At 38.6% G+C, this 11,979-nt stretch overlaps 2 protein-coding genes across 2 annotated transcripts; one reads left to right on the top strand and one right to left on the bottom strand.

Annotated features, from left to right (window-relative positions):
- Positions 1–734: 734 nt before the first annotated feature.
- LOC137723366 (dnaJ protein P58IPK homolog) lies at positions 735–5,143 on the top strand. Its single transcript, XM_068462548.2, has 9 exons — positions 735–981; positions 1,797–1,962; positions 2,737–2,938; positions 3,114–3,274; positions 3,360–3,453; positions 3,638–3,850; positions 4,001–4,081; positions 4,205–4,423; positions 4,533–5,143. The coding sequence occupies exons 1-9, from the start codon at positions 849–851 to the stop codon at positions 4,758–4,760; spliced, it is 1,497 nt and encodes a 498-aa protein (XP_068318649.2). The 5' UTR covers positions 735–848; the 3' UTR covers positions 4,761–5,143.
- A 1,910-nt stretch (positions 5,144–7,053) lies between these two features.
- Positions 7,054–8,074, bottom strand: LOC137721760 (fasciclin-like arabinogalactan protein 11). Its single transcript, XM_068460781.2, has one exon. It carries the CDS (start codon positions 7,901–7,903, stop codon positions 7,178–7,180), a length of 726 nt encoding a protein of 241 aa, XP_068316882.2. The 5' UTR covers positions 7,904–8,074; the 3' UTR covers positions 7,054–7,177.
- Positions 8,075–11,979: the final 3,905 nt, after the last annotated feature.

The following is an 11,979-nucleotide window of genomic DNA, read 5'->3' as shown; positions in this document are numbered from 1 at the left end:
GATTTCGCGAATTTGTTTGTTTTTTTTTTTTTTTTTTTTTTTCTCATTCTTAAACACGATATTCACAACAACGCGCGAGCGCACAGAGAGAGAGAGATATATATATATATATATATATATATATATATATATATATATATAGGTTCTTCTTGGGCATTTGCTGTTGTGGCTGTAGTAGAAAAGCTTCACAGTAGTCGTACTGACTTCCATTACAACCTGTCCAAGCAACAGGTTTTGGACTACATCGAAAATCCTAATGGATGCAAGAGTGGTTCAATAGACAATGCCCTTGACAGCGTGATACTAAATAAAGGGCTCACCTTGAAATAAATGGTGAGTACTTTCATTTCGAAAAAAAAAAAAAAAAAAAAACTGAAAACTAAAAATAAAAATCTGAAGGCCAAATTTCAAAAACCCACAAGTAGTTTTCGGTTTTTGATTTTCAGTTTTCAAAAAGAAAAATGAATTCAAAATAGATATCAAACCGCCCTTTTACCAAATGAGAAAATTAAAGAGGCCTGATTAAGGCCCAATACGTTTCGACATGGAATGCTTCGCGAGGATTTCAGTTCAAATTCAAAGTTTCTCCACCGGAGGAAGGATTAGGGTTTGCATGATTTGCAACAAAACTCTCGGTTATTCGGAGGTCAAAATCCACGTGTAGCTATCTGATAGGTCCTAGTGACGTGGAACGAAAACACCCCGTCTTCCTCTACCTTACAATAAAACGCAAAGGACTGCAATTTATATGTTTTTGTATAAACATTTTTTCACAAAAATACATTTAGCAAACATTTGCGCTCAAAAACTCTGTTCGAGAATTGAGGGGGGGAGAGAGGGAGAGAGTGATGGTGATGGTTTGGAGTTGCTTATCCGCCATGGATATGGTGGCTTGGAGAGGGCTGATATATACTGGGTTCTTACTGCATTTCGTGTTCGTCTGCCAGCTCCTCCTTCTGCAACCTCTGGTTTCAGCTCTGGGTATGTCGGTTCTCTCACTCTTTTATCTATTTCTTCTTGCTTTGATCTATTGATTTTTGTTAAATTTCATGCTTTTTGTCAGTTGGGTTGTCTTCATTTTTGCGCCAAATTTGAAAGATTCTTGCTTTATGGCTGTTTTTAAGGTTATTGGTGTTCTGGGCTTCAGGGGAAATCAAACTATTTGCTGTATTATTGTGTTTGGATTCTTCAAACGGCTCTGTAGGTTATCACTTTCCATTGTACTAGGAAAAGTACGAGGTGGTTTTGTTTTTGACAATGTTGTATTCTGGGCTTTATTAGATTGCAGTATTCCTAGGACTGTGTCAATCAAAGAATCAACTTAATACGTGGGGCGGGACCGAACCGTGTACTATTTGCATTAATTAAGTATGCAAAGTTTGAAACTTGAACGAGCGTTACAGCTCAATGTTTAACATTAGGAATGTTTAGGTTTGAGATGAATTCTTTTTGGCATTTTGAAGATTGTAATCAAATTGGGGCAGAAAAAGGTAATAGCGTTACGATTCTAATCATGAATTTTGCACGCATCCGAGTCTTGTATAACAGGAAAATTGACGAATCTTGATTATCTATATGGTCTATATTTTTAGTATAAAACTGGGAGATTGCGTGTCTAGAATCAAAATTGTTCTTCATATGTATACATTGTCGAATTGTATGGTGTTGGCATGGTATCGAATATGCTGTAACCACAGAGATGCAAAGCCTGCTTTGTTTTGAGTTGTTGAGTTCTACCTCTACCTTGGCGAGGTGTGTTGGTAATGGCTTACACAACGTGAACCTTGCATGTGCAGATGGAAAACCTGGTAATACGGCTGAGTTGTTTGAGAGGGTTTCACAGAGTATAAAGGTGAAGCATTATAGCGAGGCACTTAATGATCTTAATGCTGCTATAGAGGCAGACCCTGCACTTTCAGAAGCATATTATCATCGGGCATCCGTTCTTCGTCAGATATGCAGGTACTTTTTAAATAATTACCATTCTGGCAGAATAATTTTGGTTTCGTTGAAGGCTGTTTCAGCATATGCCATTTTCTATTTGAAGTTTTGGAGAAAATTAGAATGTTACTGAGCAATTATTGACTGTATCAAATTTAGGAATGTTGAATACATTGATGGGTGAAGATTTTTGGTTCCCCTATGTTTTCCCTTTGGACCTCCCTTCTTAGCATTGTCTATCTGTGGTACTAGTTTATTCACAACAAATCCACCTTTTCCTTAAACTGATATTATTTCTTCTTATTTATGGAAACTGCTTTTATTTGGCGTGTTGCTGTGATCATACTCTCTAGCAGCTATCATTCTGATCTTCTTTGCATAATTAGTGGTCCCAAAAGTCCATTATCTCAAAGCTTCTAGAGTGCAGCACATAAGCTATGTCTGTGTGTGCTCAAAAGCCAAAAGCAACTGAACCATGGGCTACTATCCATAGTCATTCATGCACTATCTAATTGGGCTACCAGCGTACCACTAGTCAGCCGCTATGATATTGCTGATTAGGCCAAAACTGTTGTTCTTGGCTTTTACTCAGTGGCCAATTCAATTATTACCCCTTATATTTTCATTAGGTGTATATTGAGACAGACGTTGTGAGAGAAGAGAACTTATCATAACTTATATAGCTTGTATTAATTTCATTAGTTTTCCAAAGGTCTCTAGAAACCCCCATCTCCCTTGTCTTTCCAATTAATGATTGGAAACTTATATGATTCAGGCGCTTTTTGGCTGATGTAGATATGAAGAATCAGAGAAGAGCTACAAAAAGTTTTTGGAGCTAAAACCACGAGAGTCAGTTGCAGAAAAGGAGCTTTCTCAATTGATTCAGGCTCAGAACGCTCTAGATACGGCTATGACTCTCTTTGAATCAGGCGACTATGCAAAATCTTTGGAATATGTTGAAAAAGTTGTACTGGTTTTCTCTCCAGCATGCTCAAAGGTAATCACATCTATTTCATTTCTTATTGGTTGTCGTTATTTGTTTAATTTCAGTTCCGTGTATTTATTATCTTATACCCAAACAGCGTGTTGCTGATCCAAGAGAGTTGGGATTGAGAATATTATAAATTCAGTATTCTGAAACCTCATAATTCTGATCTTCTTGTTTGTTGCAGGCCAAATTGCTGAAGGTGAGATTGTTGTTAGCAACTAAAGACTATTCTAGTGTCATTTCTGAGGCTGGTTACATTCTCAAAGACGATGAGGATAATCTGGAGGCATTATTACTCCGGGGCCGTGCCTACTACTATTTAGCTGATCATGATGTTGCTCAAAGGTTTGATCGGCACCTTTTTATATTTTGAGTATTTTCTTTATAATTTGGTTACAGTTGTATAAACAAATATATATAATTTCTTTAGGCATTACCAAAAGGGTCTCCGCCTAGATCCAGAGCATAGTGAACTGAAGAAAGCGTATTTTGGACTGAAGAACTTACTCAAGAAGACTAGAAGTGTAAGTCTTAAGAAATTTCATCTGAACTTTTGTTTTTGTTAACTTTTTTCTTCTACCCTGAGGGGCGGGGGATGGTGAGAAGTTTGGCAATGATAGCGAATCTATTTTCTATGCGAACCATTACCAATTCTCCATGTGGTGCATCATGTGATATTCTTTCTCAGACAATTTTTCTTTACGCCAGGCCGAAGATAATGTAAATAAGGGCAAGCTGCGTGTTGCAGTAGAGGACTTTAAGGCAGCCCTAGCGTTGGACCCTAATCATCTTGCACATAATGTACATCTTCATCTTGGCTTGTGTAAAGTTTTGGTCAAGCTTGGGAGGGGAAAGGATGCTTTAAGCAGTTGCAGTGAAGCACTTACAATTGATGAGGAGCTTCTAGAAGCTTTAGTTCAGGTTAGCTAGTGCTTCAATTATCCCTTGTTTTCCTTGGTATTCGTAGAATTTCGTATTATGGTAGTGTTTAATATTTACCAGTTTGTGTACTATTTTGTGATGTATAGAATATGGCCATGCTCAAGTTTGTTTGCTATTTTGTGTTTATAGAGGGGTGAAGCTAAACTTCTGACAGAGGATTGGGATGGAGCTGTGGAAGATCTCAAATCAGCAGCTCAACAATCGCCTCAGGTTAGCGATTATGTTTTATGCCTATAATATGCGATCTATGTATTATGCCCTTCTCACACTTGCAGCTACCGTTTTAGTACTTTAATAAGTAGTTTCTTGGATTAATGCTTGCTGATTATGCAGGATATGAATATTCGGGAAGCATTGATGAGAGCCGAGAAAGCCTTAAAGATGAGCAAGCGCAAAGACTGGTACAAGATTTTGGGAGTTTCAAAAACCGCGTCCATATCTGAGATTAAACGTGCCTACAAGAAGCTTGCTTTACAGTGGCATCCGGATAAAAATGTTGAGAACAGACAAGAAGCAGAGGACAAGTTCAGAGAAATTGCTGCTGCATACGAGGTCTGTATATCCTACTGAAGTTCCTTTTAATCTTCCCTTTCTGTTGACTGTAACATCAAAATGTTGGACTACTTGTATCCATCTGACTCTAGTATAAATCCTTTTCCAGGTTCTCGGTGACGAAGACAAACGTACGAGGTATGATAGAGGTGAAGATATTGAAGAAATGGGAATGGGTGGTGGTGGCGGCGGTTTCAACCCTTTTGGTGGTGGTGGTGGTGGTGGTGGTGGAGGACAGCAATTTACATTCACTTTCGAAGGGGGCTTTCCTGGCGGTGGCGGTGGCGGTGGTGGATTTGGAGGAGGCTTTCCTGGTGGATTTGACTTCCAGTTTTGATTATCCCTAAACGACTGTGCCATTCGAAAGGAGCCCCCAGAGCAGTTTTACTAATTGCTGACAGCCTCTCGGTGAGATATGTACTGCGGCCACCCCAAGAAAGTTTGATATGTTTTACATGGATTTTTCGCCCATTGAGAGTTGCTACGCGGAAATGTCAAGAGTTTGGAACTTTGTATTAACGAAATTTGATGAGACCATTTCTGTATATGTTGCCATGTACGCTTTCGATAATGGTTTCTCATCAGACTTTGCATGGTTCTTGTTAGAAGGCGAGGGTGAATCTTTTTAGTGAAATTTTTTAATCACAAGAAATATGTTCGTTGATTAAACTGTATTATCAGGTATATTTAGTTCAAACTACAACAATTCGTTTTATTTTATTTTTACTTTTGGTTTATAGCAAATCATTTTACTTTATCATTCCTTTACGTAGAGTGATGTAATGGCCCAGAGATATGCAAAAGGATTTGCACTATGGATTTGGAAAAATGTATGTTTGGGCCTCAAGAGAAGTTCTTTGGACGATTATAAAAAAGAAAGGAGTACAAGTAGCGTATATCTAGCAATTAAGTGTATGTATGATAGAGCAAAGACTATAGTCAGAACAAGGACAAACTGAAAGCTTTCTCATGTTCAAGATGATATTTCTTGATATATGCTTTTTACAGATGATGTAACGTTGATAGATGAAACGTAGGAGCGAGTAAATTCGAAAGTGATGGAATCTAAAGGTTTTTCCCTAAGTAAGTCAAAGACAGAATAATTGAGTGCAAGTTCTTTGAGAATGGCAATCCAAATGAGATAGAGGTGAGGATTGGAGATCAGAAAGTACCAAAGAGTGAGCGCTTTCCTTATCTTGAATCTATCTTGCAAATGAATGGAGAATTTGATAAAGATCTTAACCATAGAATACAAGTTTGATTGATGAACTAGAAGAGGGCATCAGGTGTGATGTGCGACCAATGTGTATGCCACTGAAGCTCAAGGGAAAAAAAATTATAAGACGGCAATAAAGCTAGCAATGCTTTATGGCACAAAGTGTTAGGCGGTCAAGCATCAACACCTACAAAAATGAGTGTAATGGAGATAAGAATACTTCGTTGGATGTGTGATCACATGAGAAAGGACAAGATTAAGAAAGATGTATCTAAGGGAAAGTAGGAGTGGTCACAATTGAAGATAGATGGGAGAAAATTGATTAAGGTGGTTTAAACACGTGAACCGAAGACCTATAGGTATTCTGGTTAAAAGATACGATTATGAAAGACATGCCCAAAGCATAAAAGGTATAGGAAGACTTGAAAAGATACTTTAAGAAAAGACATAAAGTACTTGGAGCTAACGAAAAACTTGACGTAAAACCGAGCACAATAATGTTTTAGGATTCATAAAACCAACCAAATTTAAAGCTCAAATACAAATTACATTAGCTATTGTATTGTGTGCGCGATAGGAATTGCATTTGCTTCTATGCAACCAATATGAAGTTGTGTATTCTGTCTGTTTGCTCTGACCACCGTGTCTCCTTGGCTGGAGACCTCAAATGATCGAAATCCTTTTCCTCGGCCTCTCCAACATGATTGTCTGATGGTCAACAACAATAACAACAAAATCTTATTCTACTAAGTGGGGTCAGGTATATGAATCCTAAAATGTCATTGCGCTCGGCTTTGTACCATGTCTTCCATTAGATCTAAGTAGTCTCAGTCTTTTCTTAGAGTCTCTTTTCAAGTCTTCCTAAGTCTTTCTTTATCCCTTTGGCCTTGAGCCTTTGTCTTGTAATCGCATCTTCTAATCGGAGTTGTAGGTCTTTCTTTCACATGTCTAAACCACCTTAACCAATTTTCTCTCACTTTATTTTCAATTTCATCTACTCCTAATTTACCTTGTATATCCTCATTCTTAATCTTGTTCTTTCTCGTGTGCCCACACGTCTAATTTCAATTGTCTGATGGTCACACTGAAATAATTTACCTTGTATATCCTCATTCTTAATCTTGTTTTTTCTCGTGTGCCCACACGTCTAATTTCAATTGTCTGATGGTCACACTGAAAAATTGCTCCCTATGCTTTTTATTTCACTACGTGCTTAAAGGTTTTAACTATGTGCTTGAAAGCAAAGTGGTTTTGAAGTTTCATATTGCACAAAAATCGATTGATATTTGACTCTTAAGTTATGCTTATGCATCAAATTCACCAGCTTGGATTTTTCTTGTCGTGAAGCTGGGAATGCACTTTCAAGTTATAACAGTTTTACCGCATAAGTTGTATCAGTGTTGAAACGAAGGGGTTATTCCAAAGAACAATGTCTAATTAATTCCAAAACATAACAAGGTTACAAAATTCTTAGCATCAAAGGCAGAAAACAAAACAAAACAAAAAGTTGAGACGATCACAGCAATTCAACTCGAAAATCACAACGAAAGTGCTGCAAGAATTGCTATGATCCCCACCGATGCTGCTTCTGCAATCCCATGCTGTTCCAGCCCCATTGCAGTAGAAGAATCAGCAGTGCTGCCGCGATCCGAGGACCCTGAAGGTGAATCAGCACCTTTAACTTTTGTTTCGGACTTAGATGGCGCAGGAGCGGGTGCTGCAGGGCCAAAAATGCTCAAAGGAAGGAGCACCTGGTCGACCTCATACACAGCCAGCTGACTGTCAGTAAAAATGGTATTAGCCACGGTTGCATTCACCACTCCTGTTGTTATGTTCACTAGGTTCCCTGACGTTGTCACATTCAACGGGCTGTTCCCAGCTTGCGTGTGCAGAGGGTTGGACACGGTTTGGAATTGTGCAGCAGAGTAGAAAGATGGCAGGATATGGAACTGCACCAGCTGCAGCTTCTGCTGCTCGGAAATCGAGTTTAGCGTGCCGGCTTTGAGGCTGGAGAAGGCGTTGTCAGTTGGTGCAAAGATGGTGATCCCTTGGTTTGAGGTGCTGAGTTGGGTGTTGATTTGGTCGTCCATTTTGGTGGACTTGAGGAGCTTGATCAAAGTGGTGAATTGGCCGGCCTTCTCAAGGACAGCAGTCACGTTGGTGGCAGATGGGGCGGGGGCTGCTGCCGGAGACTGAGCTGAAATATTGGATGAAAATGAATAGAGGAAGAAGACTAGCAAAACGAAGAAAGAGTGGGGTGCCATCTTTTTCCTTCTTCCTCTTTTTTTGGTGAATTTTTTTTTTTTTTTTTAAATGTTTGTGATTTGGTTTTGGTGTATAAGCTGGGGAGGGGAGAGGGTATATATTTTGAAAGTGTGAGTAAATGAGAGTGGAGAATTAGGTGAAAGGGAGTGGTTTTAAGGTGGCTAGACAATGCCATCTTAACAAAATGTGCACCGTTTACTTGGCAAATAAGAGGAATAGTGAAATATGGGGGAAGAGAGAGAGAGAGAGAGAGAGAGATTTTGCTTGGTAGGGGAGGAAAATAGCTGGATATGTGATTGAAGGGAGTGGGGATATAAGTGAGTGAGAATGATGGGGTTCTTTTGCTTTTGTTTGGTGCAACTTTAAACAAGAAAGCTTGCAGTTCAAGTATTTTTATTATAAGCAGTTAGGATGGGACCAATTTCTGCCATTCTTTGATTCTTGGTGACCCTTGAAATTGATATGGCATTCAAAAAAGGAAGGGGAACTGTCACTACCACAAACAAATCAATGTTGACAATAATAGTAAATCTCGGAAATTATTATTACGCTCTAAAAAATAGTTAACGGTTATTTTTTATTTTCTTGTTTTTAAATAGTGTATGATCATTATATTAAAATATCAATAATAGCACTTCAAATCTAGAATTTGATTATGAATTATTATGAGTGCATTAATCTTGAGTCAAATAACATGTGAAGCTTTAATTAACAATCTAAAAAGGTGAAAATCTAGAATTTCGAACTCCAACTACTAACTACTTTTCATGTTTAGCATTTGTAAAATTTTTAAGCAAACAAATGAAAAACAGTTGAGCAGGCAATTTCAACCATTTAATCTAATTTTACATCTTTCTCATTTCAAAAGAATAGATCCAATAACCACCAATGGGTCCGTTAATTCCAAATGTGATGTTAATGTATTATTGTATCAACTAGTGGGCTAGAAATCCAACTTTCTTCAAGTTTTAGAAGAAATTGGGCCAATCCTATCTAGGCAATGCCCAAAAGTCATAATCCAAAAAGCCTATCAATCCTTTTTCCATCATGTTTTTTGGTAATGAAAAATTGCTCTCTCTCTGTCTCTTGTTACTTCTTGTTTCTTTTCGAAATTGGCCCAAATAGATCGCAAGATCCATGTGAAGTACATTGTTAGACGACTAATTCTAGGAGAAATTCTTGTGTTTGACGTTCAAATTAAATGGATGAGTTTTGAACACTTATTTATTTTTGGAAAATTCTCGGTTGAAATACCCAAAATCCAGGAACACAAAGGACGACGGCGGAACCGCGACTAGCTCGCAGGAGAAGAAGACAAAATATTCTGCTAAGTTTGATGGAATATTCGTAACAGGAATTAGGTAACACCGCTAATTTTGACAAAATATTCCTAACAGGCGCATGATAATGCGTGGCTAGCACGTGGCGGCACGTGAGCCATGTTTTTAACACTTTCAACCCTCGTTTTGAGCAAATAAGGAGATTTTTGAGTCTTTTCCTTAGTATTTACATATTTTGGGTAGTTTAATGATTAGTATAGTGATTGGATGGGCTACAACCCGACTACATATCAGTGAGTGGATGGGCTTTGTTTTTGATCTTATATTACATATATAGTTTCATTGATTCACTTTGACGAATGCTTTTACATCATGCCATGTTTTTCTTGTGATTATAAGTAGGGTTTTTATCATAAATGGTCCCTGAAATTGACCATCACCACCTTGAAATAGAAAATCAATCAATGTAGTCCATGAAAATATGTGCTGCAAATCAATATGGTCATTCTATCACAATTCTATTAAAAATTTCATTAAGTGCTAATGTGGCACATAAATGGGTCCCATAATCTTTTTTTCTCACAAATGGTCCTTGAAATTGACCTGTGATATCAAAATGGTCCCTAAAATTGACCTGCGACATCAAAATGGTCCCTAAAAATTGAAAATTGATCAATTTAGTCTTGCAAGTAAGTGTCCCAAATCAATATAGTCATTCCGTCATAATTTTGTTAAAAATTCTATTATGTGCTGATATGACACATAAATGGATTGCATAAGTCTAATTTTAAAATTACAAATATGTTTATAATTTAATAGTTAATAAAAAGTTGTGAACCCAAAAACCAAGTTCTGTAATCACCTCCAATCCCAATCCACATTCCTCTATCTCATTCGCTGTCTATTCTCTAAAAAAATACACTCTTCTTTACACACTTCGACTCCCTTCACTGAATTGAACCTGGATCGATATCACCTTTGGTGATGGCTTGGCTGATTTGCAACAACTTCTAGGACATCACCGTTAACATTTAGGCAATCAACATTCTCACAACCTTAATCTTGGAGAGCTTGTTCGGTGCTTCCCTAGTGGTCTTATTGACACACCCCGACCGAGATCAGGGCATGTTGGCCGTCACGTGGAAGTGACGTAACCATGTGCACAGTGCGGAAGCTAATAAATAATAATAAAAGTACGAATAAATAAAAACCAGCTACACAAGGTACGAATATACATGTGCAAGCGTAAGTGTGAAAAAAAAACAAAGTTCAGAGCTCGAAGACCTAATGCAGTCCGGAAGAAATAACGCTACAAAAACACACCTAAAGGTGGTCCTACACTGATAATAATCTATCAGATATGCCGGGGAAATCCTCTGGTAAGCCACCAAAGTGCTAGCCAACTAGAAACCTCAAGGGGCGCAAAACAAAAAGTGTGAGTGGGCAAAAACAAAGCTTTTCGAAAACCATTTCATAAACAAAGTTCTAACCCCTCGCCGTAAAACCTGTATACTTCCCAGAAAAATAGAGTATACATATATATATATATATATATATAAGTCATGCTCAGAAATATGCCATGCCAAAAGCCTCAAAGTAAAATGCAAGTGCTCAGGTAATGTCAATCAATGCCATGTAATCTGTCAGCCGGAGTCACCTAACGTGATCTGTACGGCTAAATCTAGAGCTCAAATCTCCATCTCACTAACTATACCTGCACAAGAGTCGGAACCACCTAAAGTGGTCTGTACGACAGGACTGGGTGTAATATAAATACGCTCAAGTGCTACGATCACGTGAAGGTTGGGCGAATAATCACGGGTCACCTACGAGCCGGAACCACCTAAAGTGGTCTGTACGACAGGACTGTGCACCTAACTTGGACCCAAGATGAGCGTGTGGTGCGGGAGGTGAACATCACGTGAACCGGGGGTGCAGGTTATGAGCTCTCTATGCAATCTCAAACCACTACTGAATATAAGCATAAGCCATACTCACCTGGCACTTACCTGTGCGTCCGCAGCACCAAACATATATACATATAGGCTACTAATAATGCGTAAATAAACGGCAAACATAATGCATGGCATAAAATGTATAAATGTTTCAATTCATTTTCGATACGGAAAACAAAAAGCCCACTCAATGGTATGTAGAAGGGTCGTAACCCCCTTTACTCGAGTGACTGCGCTTGTCCTCGGGATAGGTCTCACCTATATGCGAAACAACTATAAAAACGTTAATTTTAAAGCACATAACCAACATCACGAAATAACTTCTCATACAATGCTCAAATGGGGTGTATGAATACACCAACGTGATCTACTCAACCTCAGGAACATCCCCATATTTTTAGAAAAATTTTCCACCGCCGCACGCGCCGGCCACGCGCATGCACGTGCCTGGCACACTGACGGCGTCAGTTAACGCAGTCAGGAATATTCCGTTAACTTTAACGGATTTCGTTAACGCCGTTAGGATTATTCCGTCCAAACTGACGGAATATTCCGTCGTCTTCTCCGGCGCCAGAAAACCGGGAAATTTTCAAAACCTTGTAACTTCTTCGTTTTTCAACCAAATTTCACAAAATTGGTACCAAAATGAAGCTTACAATGAGAGGAACAAATCCATACCACTTTCAAGCACTAAAATCCACGGAATCTCGCCGGGAAAACACCACCAACTCCGGCCAACCTTGTAACTCACGATCTCGACGTCCAAAACCTTCAAACGAACCACCCCGTGCCTCCTAAGGACATCACCAAGCTTCCTACAAGCTTGAAATTCCCAAAAAC

This window comes from Pyrus communis, chromosome 4 (genome assembly GCF_041283825.1).
Source record: "Pyrus communis isolate YQ-2024b chromosome 4, ASM4128382v1, whole genome shotgun sequence".
NCBI lineage: Eukaryota > Viridiplantae > Streptophyta > Magnoliopsida > Rosales > Rosaceae > Pyrus > Pyrus communis.
The sequence above is the reverse complement of the archived record's forward strand: the minus strand, read 5'-3'. Positions and strand labels throughout refer to the sequence as shown.

Bases quoted from the DNA above. Each gene is read 5' to 3' on its own strand.
- LOC137721760 (XM_068460781.2), bottom strand. From the start codon at position 7,903: ATGGCACCCCACTCTTTCTTCGTTTTGCTAGTCTTCTTCCTCTATTCA.
- LOC137723366 (XM_068462548.2), top strand. From the start codon at position 849: ATGGTGATGGTTTGGAGTTGCTTATCCGCCATGGATATGGTGGCTTGG. The intron at 1,963-2,736 runs GTACTTTTTAAA...TGGCTGATGTAG, and splicing joins GTTCTTCGTCAGATATGCAG to ATATGAAGAATCAGAGAAGA. The intron at 3,851-4,000 runs GTTAGCTAGTGC...TTGTGTTTATAG, and splicing joins TTCTAGAAGCTTTAGTTCAG to AGGGGTGAAGCTAAACTTCT.